The following is a 13,071-nucleotide window of genomic DNA, read 5'->3' on the forward strand; positions in this document are numbered from 1 at the left end:
GATAAAGCTAGCGATCAGGCATACAGCAGCTTAATTATGCAAAATTTAAGCCCTAAAAACGAGTAAAAATTAGTTTGTAGAGTTTGTTAGCTCCATTTTGGGAACCAAAAACTTCAAAAAAAAATCGGAAAGTTTCCTGCAAAAAAAATTCCAGTCAATTTTCTTTAACAAAATGTGTCTAATTTGCCTATATTACTATGAATAACAAATATGCCAAAAACATAGTTTTATATTAGACATTTTTATCACCCCACGCAGAAAAAAACTCCACCACAAGCTTTTTCTTGTAGTTTTTTAAAGACTATGGTCGGAACATTTTGTGCTATTTGCACAGTAACTAGCTATGCTTGTTTGCATTTTGAACTTGGACATGAATGTCTGAGACACAAATTCCCAGACACGATCTGGGATTTTCCGACTGCCTCTTAATGTCTATTGCGCAGTAACAGCATGAAAAAATTAAATATAATAAAATGATTTTTTTTTAATTTGACATTTTTTGTTAAATTCATCTCCCCACACGCCATATAATGTACAAAATGATAAATTTCGCTCCTAGTAACAAATCAATTATGGCAAATAAGAGTCTTTCAACCAATTTGGAACGATTTCTAAGACAGATTAAATTTCCGCTTACGCGTTAATAGCTCTAAATATATCCCGCGTTAATTGTTCAAAATTGGCCAAAATGGCAATCTTTAAACCCCCATAACTTTACAAAAATGACCACAGGTGAAATATCTTTTCAAGTCTAAGCTCAGGACAATACCCGTCAACCCGAATGATATAAAAATCTCGTCCAAGTTAATAGGTCAAAATTTGTCTGAAGAAAAAAAACCCACCCCAAGCACAAATATTCCGTTACTTTCGTTACGAAAGTCGGAACAATGACATTAAGAAGTAATTTCATTTTGAGCTCACCTTGCAAATCTCCTCGGCAGACTTTCGGCTCAATCCATTCGTAAGTCTCAATAGTCTAAAAAAATTAAATACCTTTAGCATAGCTAAATTCATTAGCTATTTCCATTCATAAATCGTAACTTTGGCATGTCAAATATCCACAACTTAAATTATATTGACGCAGCTTCGAAAGGCTCTCAAAACAGTCCAGTTTCAGATTTATGCGAATTGCAGAAAAACCATTTCGTGTTAAAAACGGTCTTTGTTTAAGGTCTAACCGGTGTAGAGATATTTCAACACCGCTAACTGACCTTTAAAGGTTTCTTCTAAGATAAAGTAACTAGTCTACCTTTCCGTCGATACACGGCCCATGGAATTTATAGTAGTCGGCCTCTGTGCACATCGGCCTAGTCTCACACTTGTCTGCGCCATACACTAAATCAATTAAAATTAGAATCGGTTAGTTTTTTCCGTCTTTATTCTTACTTCATCGTAAACTATTTTTTCTGCGTTACGACCCTATTCAACGTATGTGATCGTTTGGACCAATTTAACAACGAAACCATCCACTACCAGATTTAGATTCTCCAACATTTCTAAAAGGGCATCAAATCAACAAGACACTTGCTCTCGCAAGTGTAAATTTACATGAATTTGTTCGGTCTGTTTAATTTAATCATTTTTGCTGTTTAACTACTAAATCGCTAGGTCATTGATGATAGAGAGCTACTTGCTACTTTTCTTCAAACAAATGACGAATTGAATTATTTGGGAAATTACGCAAATATAATCTGGTTCTTATCGTTATTTGTAAATTTTCACTGAAGGTAGTTTGCAATTCTCCTTTTATTTCACTTTATGAGCAAAATGATGAAAAAAAACTATGCTAATACAACTTACTTGCATACTGTGATGCAGATAAGCAACTTGTACATTGTGTTGATCCCTCCACGGGCGAGTAGGTGTCCACGTCACACTTCTTGCATTCATGTGACCCCTCTTCCGCCTGGTAAGTTCCAGGGGAACACTTTTTGCATCTGGTCGAGTAGGCTACTCCTAAAGCGAAAAAATTCCCAAAAAAAATATATAGCAAAAATTCAATTGCAAAATATAATAGCAAAAAAGAAAGACTCTCCAGACGGCTCTCAAGCTTTACCATGAACAAAAACAGTCTGTTAATTTTATCCCGTGTTGCAGTTTTCTACACATAGGCGAAGCGAAGCTAGCTTCGCATCACTTGCGATACAAAAAACATATACCAGTCTTATCCTTTGTTTAAAAATGACAAAACAAAACTGACACATTTTTCAAAACTTCTGAGGATATCTGGAGCACACAAAACGCAACCATTCTTTGACATAAAAAATCTTAAAAAGCACATATGACAAACTCAAACCAGGCTAAAAAATCTTTTAGTTATAAGCGGGAAAACAATTTTGGCAATCACAAAATCATTATTTTAAATTTCTCATTAATGCACGTAGAAAAATTCAAGACAAATCTCCATTTATTTTTTCTTGCGATCGAGAGGAAAAAAAAAGAAAACATAGCCAATCGAAGATAAAAAAAACAGTAATGAACGCAAGTAAACAAAAAAACTGACTTTCTTGAAAAAACTTTCGAATACAAAGAAAAAAATAGAGGCCATTTAAGCTCTTGGAATTTCTAGAACAATTTATGATTGGCGCTTTATTGATAACAAGAAGCCAACAAGAGAAAATTGGATCAATAGGTAAAGTTTTCATTTCGCTGGAAATCTAAAAATTAAATTCCACTTTTGAAACTAGAAATCGTTCATGTTGTTTCGCGCCATTTCCACGTTTACGTCACTTTCAGCAGTTGAATTTCAATTGAACTAAAAAAAGTGCATATATACCTAAGTGCATTCATAAATGCATCAATCTGTATGAATGCACATCTGTAGTTATTAGAGACTTTTAAGACTTTTCCTGATGAAAAAAAAAAAAAATCAGCAAGACCTATCTAAGAGTCTTCACTACGTTCATTACTCTTAAAAACCAAATCATGGTCCAAAGCATTAAGAAAACAGAAAAAAAACTGGCTTCTTTTAGTAAACTTCAATTTTCGAAAATCGGCAAGAAACATTTTTACTCATAAAAATGCAGAAAAGCAATGCACCAGTTAAGAATGTTTCTAAAATTAGAGTTAGTAGGTTTAATCTGTCCTCCCAGTAATTCATTTTAAAACTGGAGCTCTTAACTTCTCGTATGAAGCTATGTAACGCAAGCCAATTGTGACGCATTTGCAGTACCACTTTACCAAATTAACATGCCTCAATTTATAGAGCGGACGCATTTTAACTAGTATACGAAAAAAGATTAAAAACATCCGACCCTGCCCAGGTTCGAACCCTCTCATTTTGTTGCGGGTCTGCTTTCTTACCTCTACGCTAGAGATCCATGATACCTTGACGCTCAAATGCTATCTGTAATATAATAGTCCGTGTTAATATCCTTAGCATTGGCTGTACTTAATCAGGTTATTGCTCAAAATGAACACTTTCAAAATGAACATTAATATTTGCGACTAAGGTTGGAAAAAAGAGTGTTCATACTATCACACAAGTTTTGCTTCTGTAAACACTAGCCACTAAAAAGCAGATACAAAAGATGCTATTTAATTGCCAATGCTTAACTTTTGATATGCACCGGATTTGAATCCCCGACCTGGAGATCAAGAGTCTCACATCCTCGGATATGCGCGATATAACCTTGACAACCGTCAAGCACAAGCCATCAGCATAGCAGATACAACAAATGCAGTAAAAGTGCCACCGAATGAGCTCAAATATTTCCCAGTTGGAAAAAATTAAAATGGCGCTACGCTCGCTGACTTAATAAAACTAACCCCGCTGGAAAACCCGAACAAAGCCAACAGAAGTTAGGAAAAATGTAAGACAAACCAAAAAAAAATGATTAAAAATTTTTAAACACTTTTCAATTTTCGAAAAGATAGATAGATAGATAGATAGATTGATAATATCTATCTAAATATAATAGCAAAAAAAGAAAGACTCTCCAGACGGCTCTCAAGCTTTACCATGAATACAGACGGCTCTCAAGCTTTACCATGAATAAAAACAGTCTGTTAATTTTATCACGTGTTGCAGTTTTCTACACAGAGGCGAAGCGAAGCTAGCTTCGCATCACTTGCGATACAAAAAAAATATACCAGTCTTATCCTTTGTTTAAAAATGACAAAACAAAACTGACACATTTTTCAAAACTTCTGAGGATATCTGGCGCACACAAAACGCAACCATTCTTTGACATAAAAAATCTTAAAAAGCACATATGACAAACTCAAACCAGGCTAAAAAATCTTTTAGTTATAAGCGGGAAAACAATTTTGGCAATCACAAAATCATTATTTTAAATTTCTCATTAATGCACGTAGAAAAATTCAAGACAAATCTCCATTTATTTTTTCTTGCGATCGAGAGGAAAAAAAAGAAAACATAGCCAATCGAAGATAAAAAAAACAGTAATGAACGCAAGTAAACAAAAAAACTGACTTTCTTGAAAAAACTTTCGAATACAAAGAAAAAAATAGAGGCCATTTAAGCTCTTGGAATTTCTAGAACAATTTATGATTGGCGCTTTATTGATAACAAGAAGCCAACAAGAGAAAATTGGATCAATAGGTAAAGTTTTCATTTCGCTGGAAATCTAAAAATTAAATTCCACTTTTGAAACTAGAAATCGTTCATGTTGTTTCGCGCCATTTCCACGTTTACGTCACTTTCAGCAGTTGAATTTCAATTGAACTAAAAAAAGTGCATATATACCTAAGTGCATTCATAAATGCATCAATCTGTATGAATGCACATCTGTAGTTATTAGAGACTTTTAAGACTTTTCCTGATGAAAAAAAAAAATTCAGCAAGACCTATCTAAGAGTCTTCACTACGTTCATTACTCTTAAAAACCAAATCATGGTCCAAAGCATTAAGAAAACAGAAAAAAAACTGGCTTCTTTTAGTAAACTTCAATTTTCGAAAATCGGCAAGAAACATTTTTACTCATAAAAATGCAGAAAAGCAATGCACCAGTTAAGAATGTTTCTAAAATTAGAGTTAGTAGGTTTAATCTGTCCTCCCAGTAATTCATTTTAAAACTGGAGCTCTTAACTTCTCGTATGAAGCTATGTAACGCAAGCCAATTGTGACGCATTTGCAGTACCACTTTACCAAATTAACATGCCTCAATTTATAGAGCGGACGCATTTTAACTAGTATACGAAAAAAGATTAAAAACATCCGACCCTGCCCAGGTTCGAACCCTCTCATTTTGTTGCGGGTCTGCTTTCTTACCTCTACGCTAGAGATCCATGATACCTTGACGCTCAAATGCTATCTGTAATATAATAGTCCGTGTTAATATCCTTAGCATTGGCTGTACTTAATCAGGTTATTGCTCAAAATGAACACTTTCAAAATGAACATTAATATTTGCGACTAAGGTTGGAAAAAAGAGTGTTCATACTATCACACAAGTTTTGCTTCTGTAAACACTAGCCACTAAAAAGCAGATACAAAAGATGCTATTTAATTGCCAATGCTTAACTTTTGATATGCACCGGATTTGAATCCCCGACCTGGAGATCAAGAGTCTCACATCCTCGGATATGCGCGATATAACCTTGACAACCGTCAAGCACAAGCCATCAGCATAGCAGATACAACAAATGCAGTAAAAGTGCCACCGAATGAGCTCAAATATTTCCCAGTTGGAAAAAATTAAAATGGCGCTACGCTCGCTGACTTAATAAAACTAACCCCGCTGGAAAACCCGAACAAAGCCAACAGAAGTTAGGAAAAATGTAAGACAAACCAAAAAAAAATGATTAAAAATTTTTAAACACTTTTCAATTTTCGAAAAGATAGCTAGATAGATAGATAGATAAATAATATCTATCTAAATATAATAGCAAAAAAGGTTAATCAGGTTAAAGCTCTTTGAATTTCAAGAACAATTTTTAATTGGCAGTTTTTTTGATAGAAATAACCCAATTTTAGAACACTCGATCAATTGGTTTATTTTATATTCCACTGGGATTTTGAACAAAGAAGTCAGTTTTTTTTAGAATTTCTAAGCTCTTATTTTAGAACGATTTATTATTGACACTTTTTTTATAAAAAAAAACCCCTATTTGAGAAATTTGGATCAATAGGCGAAACTTTTATTTCGCCTGCAAATCTGATAATTAATTTCCATTTTCGAAAATATAAGTAGATCCCGTTTTTCGTGACCTTTAAATTTTGCTGTTCGATAGTGGAGTTTGCCTTCTTTTTAACAAAATACATAAAGTGAGCTGACAAAGATATCAAAAGTCAAACCGCGAAAAATCAAAATTGAGCGTGAAAAATTTTTAAATTTTTTTCCTGAAAAATCATAAGACCTATATAAAAGTACTCACTACGTTCGTTACTCTTTAAAAGTAGAAATAAGCCTCGAATTAGTTTTAAAAAATCTGATATTTCTCGGATTCGAATCTCGACCTACGGCGACTTAGAGATTGTGCATTTCGCACACTAATTACTCAGCCACGGACGCTTCATTAATGACAAACACTAGCCACAAATAAAACAGAGAACACATGCTATGCATTTCCAATGCATTAGTAAAATTTCCATATAGAAACACTTTCAATGAACACTTTCATTTGCTAGTTAGGTAAGGAAAAAAAGAAGGTTCGTAGTAAAACACTACGCTGATGGCTAGTGTAATCAGCCAATCAATTTTAAAAAAAAGTGAGCCTACCGTTAACGTAGACGGATTTCAGCAGGACAGGTTTAACCTTCCTGTTGGCCTCAGTAGTTGCGTTTACTCCATACGTCACAGTGTATGTTCTCCAGTACAGTTTGTTCACACCAGGCGTCAAATTAGCCTAAAACCGAAATTCACGAATGCAAACGTGACAAACTTAATTCAAAGGCAATATACATTTTTCTAACACGCTGCTGATGCTAAATATTGAATCCATTTGAAAAAGAGCTTGGAAAAGCAAACTTTCAATTCTCCTCACACAGCGATCGCGATTAGTCAGAAGGTCAAAACACGAACAAAAGAAGTGTCTCAGTTTCTTAAAAATAGATTTAAAAACGAAATAGCGTGCAAAACTAGTACCCTTATTGTGGCCCACTCGTTGTTTCCAGTTAGTTCTGGGTATATTGAGCTCTCTCGAGGTTCATGACAATTCTCATCAACCACCTAAACAGATAGCTCAATGTCATTGATGATCTGAAACATTTTGCGGACCAGAATGATTGCTTCGCGATAACTGGAAAGCGACTGCTTCAAACCAAAAATGAATGAAGATTGGCATGCGTTTTATTAAAATTTACATGTGAACAAATTGATGCATCACTTTAAAGCCTGCGCAAACTAATATCGGACCAGATGTTTTTCTTCAAGTACTTAACTTAAATCAGTATAAATTGGTGCCCATCAATTTCACTACTGCCTGCCGAAGATAAATTAACGTCTAAAAAGACAGCTTCGCCTTGCAATCACTGATTGCAGTTGCAATACTCACATAGAAATGGAAGTGGACTGCTGGATCTGTGTAGCGATATCTGAACTTAACATAGCCTGCCACTTTCAAATCTGCAATGTACATCAGTCGGATGAAGCAATGGTCTGCATTGGAGACTATAAAATCGCCTCGAGGAGTCCATGTAGACCTAGATACAGAAAATTGTTATAACACTTACCAAATTAGTATTATTGATGCATTGAACACATGAAATTATACCTGATAAGTGTCACCTTTTTACTAAACCGTTATTGTTCAGACTATACCTAGGGGTGGGGAGGAACTATATTTAGTTTCCAACATTTTTTCAAGTTGTCTGCGTCGAGAAAAATTGACATGCCTTTTTCCATTATGATAACACTGAAACCAATTTCGATGACCCTCAAATTAATTATACTAAAAAATTCTACTTTATTTCAACTATAACAACCTTTTTTCATTTTTTAACTGAATCGCCATGAACTTGAAAAAAAATATATTTTTATATTTTCCCTACATTTTTTCCCTTAATATTTATTCTTTCCTTTTTTGAATTTTTTTTACTTAAATCATGGTGGTCCGAGCATTCTGAGCTACCTGTACAGCAACCTGCTATCCTTATTTTTACTCAGCTAGAAGCTTATGAGCTAAATAAAGAAAACGGCAAACTGAAAACATTTACTGCGTTCTTCCGAATTCCAAAAACCGGGCAACAATTATATTTGATCAAAAACCTTATGTCTTCCTCTATTATTGTTAAATGTATATCCAGAACTAACCCGCTGCATTCATTATTTGAGTATGATATGTAGGTTCTGTCCAGGGCAAATCCAAGCGGAAGATAGATCTCAGTATCATTTTCTGGCCAGTGATTAATTTTAGCGCCACTGCCTTGCGAATATGTGCCTTTAGGACATTTATGACAATCATGGTCACCTTCCAAGTCCAAATACTCTCCTGGATCGCAGACTTTGTCTAGAACAATATTTTCTGGTAGTATACATTCAATTCCAATAGAAAATAAGTGATTGTATTTTATTACACAGAGGCTGAGCGGAGCTTCGCAATAATTGCGGTACAACAAATGCATCGCATTATATGAGACGGAATTCATAACTTTTTTCAAAAAATTAGTTTAAAAAATTACTTGAAGTCTCAAAACTTCACACCTTTGCCATTGAATGTATTTAAAAACAACCTTTAAAGCATTTTAGTGGAGTTTGCTTTCCTTTTAACAAATGGAACCAGATCTAAACTAGTATTTATCATTGGTTATTATTATGATATTTTATCTCTATAAAATATTAAATACTAACCAATCATACTCCATCAAACTAACAAGCTATTTATTTGTAAAGTGTTGAAACTACTAGTAGTTTCAACACCAGAACAATTTGAATTAAACTTAGAATACAGTTGTTCTCATTCTGGAACTAACTCGCGCAAACCGGTGTACACTAGATCTATTGAGACTAGGAGATATAAGAGTAAGATCAAGATCGGTATTAGACTAAGAAGTTGCACGAATCTATCCGGCCGAAAATAAGATAGCGTGACGAGCAGACGGTGTAACTTATCTGAAATTACTCTATGAGTACATTAACCTATACATAACTCACAAACGAAATGAACTGAACTTGCAAAGAAATCAAGACAGCGAAAAATAAAACCTGAGCGTGAACAATTTGAACACGGGGCGAAGCATCATTTGCAATACCACAAAAACACAACACTGCAAATTTGCAGCCATAAATTGAAATGAAAGCCAATAACTTAGCCAACCGAATATTACATAAGTGATAAACAACTTTTTAAAATTTTCAAATTTCGAATAAAAATAGATCAAATTAAGGCACTTTGAATTTCAAAAACAACACATGATTGGCACTTTGTTTAAACGCAAATCGAAAAAAAAATTAAAACTAAAACCATTCTGTGGAAAGTAGGCTGCTAAAAAGCTTAAAAATACATAAAGATAGCATTTGAAAAAAAAAATGAGCTGACGGAAATTAGGACAAAAGCTACGAATCTGAATTTTTCCATAAACTACTTGAAAAATTATCAAGTACCTACGAGGAACTACAAGGTGCTTTTATATATTTTTCAAGAAATTGAGCATGTCAGCATTTACTGCAGCAGTTGAAAGCAATTGCTGTACTTGAAAAAAGTAGTTTGTAAGAAAAATTGTTTGCGGGAAAAAAGTCTAGTTCCCGATTACAGATACACATGCGCTCGCAAGTGAATTTAAAAAAAGTTACGCTATCTTGGTTAAGCAAAGGAAGCTACAGCAAGGATTGCAAGTTTTTTTAAAATAAGGATTAAAAGAGTAAGTGTCAATGGAATTTTTTTGTCTTGTATTGAAGTTAAAGGTGTGCCGAAAGGAACAAACTGGGTCCATTGTTGTTCAAATTATAATCCAAGGTTATTCAAACGTATTTGCGATGAATAAACTTTGGTAAAAATGGCATAAGACTATTTGTGGTTTGCTTCAATTATATCTTCGAATACCGTTCTGAGCTATATTCTTTGCACGAGTTTTCTTCCTTTTTTGCTGAAAATCAATTGACTTTAAATGCACCAAATTCGCAGATGATAACTATTTCATGTCGTCAGGTTATCAATGATTATATAATAAGCAATGAGAAAGTGTCCAAAAAATAAGACATTAAACTTCAGCTTTTATTGCATCGTCATCAGGTGAACACATCATCTAAGCCATCCCTTCTCCACTGTAGCACTTCTTGACTTAGTATAAACTTGGTTCTTTTGTGTGACTTGCATCATTCATGCATAAATTAAGAATATAACCTGACATGAATTAAATTGAAATGTGGAATGTCTACACCAATATCTTGCCACTAAAAGAAAAGTTTTTGCGAATGCATTAAAGTTTCTGATGGCCAACTATAAAATTAGTCATCGCACTAACTAAACAAGCAATTCTTTATCATCAATGCTCAACTGCTTCTGTACAAACAAAATTTTGACATGTCGAAAAAATGAAACTCAGTGCCAGTAAATTTGCAAAATTGACAGCACAACTGCAACAATTAAGACAAATTGCGAGAGTTCTACACGACTGAAAAGCAATCTAATCCAGTGTGTACGCATGGCGTGAGATCCGTTTTCATAAGTAGATTTGTATGAATTACCCATTAATTGTACCGATATTTCAGATGTTAAATTGTTTTACACATTGTAATTGATTTGCGATACAAAAACGAACATACAAGATCATTACAAGCAAATGAACATACAGATCAGAGATTGAAAAAAAAGCGATCAAAAAATCGTGTTTTTATCGAAAAAATTTTAAAAATGTGCAAAAAAGGACAAACAATTCCTTGAACAAAATTACCTGCACTATTAGAAACTTTACAGAGAGCTTTCAAAATACTAAAAAGAAACCGAGCATTCCTCTAAAACCGAGTCAACATAAATAAGCAGACATGAAAGTCTAAAACTGTCGAAAAATTCCAGTTTCCACAAAAAACAGGTCCCGACTGAAATCGCACTTCCAAGATTTGTCGCTTCTACTATGGGTGCTACTACGGTACCAAATGCATAGAGCTCTCCTTCAATTTATAAAGAAAACAACATCCAAAAAATTAAATAAACATGAAAAAAATCAAATAGCAAAATCGGTCAACTTCTTTGAACTCAATTATTTGCCTAAAACAAAAAAAAATTAATGTAATCAATTTCAATTCAAATAAAAAATAAAGGGTTTATGCAAACTTGGTGCTGCTGCAACTAAGCCGACAAAAACAAACAGAAACAGAAGTCTAACAAAAAAAATCTTTCGACGCGCTTCATTCTCCCTCTTTTCGCGAATGAAATTATCATTTTTTCTCAACTGATCTCTCTATCCACTCTATTTCCCCCATGACGACATTAAGCGGGGCTTTCTTTTTCGTACCATTGAAATCAGAGAGAAATTCTATTAAAAATTGCATTAAGAATTCAAAAGATATCCCTACCTTGAAGGTAATAAACATTATTTTGATCTTATAAAATAGCAACTCATCTGAAATTTGATTTAATCTTTGCACTTTCCTGACTTGACATACTTCGCTACACGAAACTTTAAATATGGCGTTCTGGATAAATCAGATATATTTAACTCGTACCACATGCAATTGCAAAGTATGCTGACGGGGCTTCGTGTTCTTGGATGGTAAGCACGTTATGCCGACCATAAATTAGCAGAAAAACAGAAGTCGGCTCTTTTTTCTTCCCCCCCCCCAACCTGCAAAATTTATGACAAACATATTTCGTCCTAATTAACCTTTCTATAACCACTCGTTACACCATATATTTCATGTTTGTGTGAGGTGGGATGAGGGGGGGGGGGGGAAGGAAAGAGCCCAGAAATCCGACAAAAAACTTTTGAGAGCGGACAATTTTCCGTCATTGACACTACTACTACTACTACTACTACTACTACTACTACTACTACTAAAAGAATTTATTCCCTTCAAAATATAAAGGCATCAAACAAAAGAAACTATAGCGAAGTATGTCAAAAAACAGGTCCTGGACGGATTCGAACCATTGACCTTTAAAGGCAGGTGCGTTATATCTTCTCCACATGCGCAAAATAATGTGTCTTTTGGATTCCCATGAACCAAATGTAAAAAGATTCAAGTGATTCTGTTAAACTAGTAGTTAACACGATTCAAAAAAGTATGTATTCCGATTTAATAACGCTTGCTAGTCGTAAGCAAAAAAAATACATTTTTTTAAATGTTGTTAAGTTTGATGATGTTTTCCAGTAGTAACTGCATCGCAATTTAATCATTGGTTAATTTCACTCTAGCAAATATGCTTAAACAACTAATCTGAAATTTTGAACTAATCTTTATTTCACTTTCGTGATTTGATGCCAAGACTTTTATTCAGTAATTTATTGATTACTTTTATTCAGTAATTTATTGATTTAATCTTCTTCTTCTAGACTGTCAAAATCTAAAACCAATTCTTTCAACTATTTTGGTATCAGCAAATATTCATGCATGGCTACATGAAATTTTAATTATGCCTCACTAGATAAATCAAATATATTTAAATCATACCACATGCAATTCCAAAAGATGCTGACGGAGCTTCGCATTCTTGGGTAGTAGGAACGGTAAATCGGTACTTTTCATTTGTTATGCTGTTGCATTCAGTCATCACGGTAGTCAGCTCTGAATCCTATAACACGCATTGCTCTTTTATGGTAGAGAACAGGATACATCTCAAAAAGCACCAAAACAGCCTGAATATCTTACAATGTCGAAATAGCTCTAATTCATAACAAGATCATAGACAAAGCGTTTCATGCACTCTACATAATCAAGTGAAGAAACGATGTCTAAATCCATAGAGGACTACATTATGGCACCCCAGACTACATGGTGGTACCCCAGGCTACCAACGGAAGTTGCTGAATCTTAAAGCAATTAGCTATAAATTTCGGGGTCTTATTTTTAGCAGGGTAATAATTTAAGCGAATCAAATAAACAAAGGAAACTCACCTGACATGGTCTCTTAGCTGTTACACATGTAAATAGACGAACAAAGATCCAAAAAACAGCTAGCTTCATATTAGCCTGAAAAAAAAACATTTTCATTTAAACTATAGAGCAATGC

General features: G+C 34.1%; 2 protein-coding genes across 5 annotated transcripts in view; one reads left to right on the top strand and one right to left on the bottom strand.

Annotated features, from left to right (window-relative positions):
* Positions 1 to 13,071, top strand: part of LOC134854384 (cullin-associated NEDD8-dissociated protein 1-like) — a 277,297-nt gene that overhangs the window by 69,024 nt on the left and 195,202 nt on the right. The gene's annotated exons all lie outside the window — the stretch shown is intronic.
* The window catches only part of LOC134854895 (endosome/lysosome-associated apoptosis and autophagy regulator family member 2-like), a 39,785-nt gene that overhangs the window by 21,278 nt on the left and 5,436 nt on the right, over positions 1 to 13,071 (bottom strand). For both annotated transcript variants that reach the window (XM_063871255.1, XM_063871254.1), the window contains exons 2-10: positions 12,957 to 13,031; positions 12,513 to 12,633; positions 8,217 to 8,412; positions 7,459 to 7,606; positions 7,050 to 7,133; positions 6,684 to 6,810; positions 1,801 to 1,956; positions 1,250 to 1,335; positions 922 to 976 (exon numbers count right to left, since the gene is read on the bottom strand). In XM_063871255.1, the coding sequence (XP_063727325.1) occupies positions 922 to 976; positions 1,250 to 1,335; positions 1,801 to 1,956; positions 6,684 to 6,810; positions 7,050 to 7,133; positions 7,459 to 7,606; positions 8,217 to 8,412; positions 12,513 to 12,633; positions 12,957 to 13,025 (1,042 nt within the window). In that variant the 5' untranslated portion in view covers positions 13,026 to 13,031. The remainder of the gene's footprint in view (positions 1 to 921; positions 977 to 1,249; positions 1,336 to 1,800; positions 1,957 to 6,683; positions 6,811 to 7,049; positions 7,134 to 7,458; positions 7,607 to 8,216; positions 8,413 to 12,512; positions 12,634 to 12,956; positions 13,032 to 13,071) is intronic.

Source organism: Symsagittifera roscoffensis, chromosome 9, assembly GCF_963678635.1.
Source record: "Symsagittifera roscoffensis chromosome 9, txSymRosc1.1, whole genome shotgun sequence".
Taxonomy (NCBI): Eukaryota; Metazoa; Xenacoelomorpha; order Acoela; family Convolutidae; genus Symsagittifera; species Symsagittifera roscoffensis.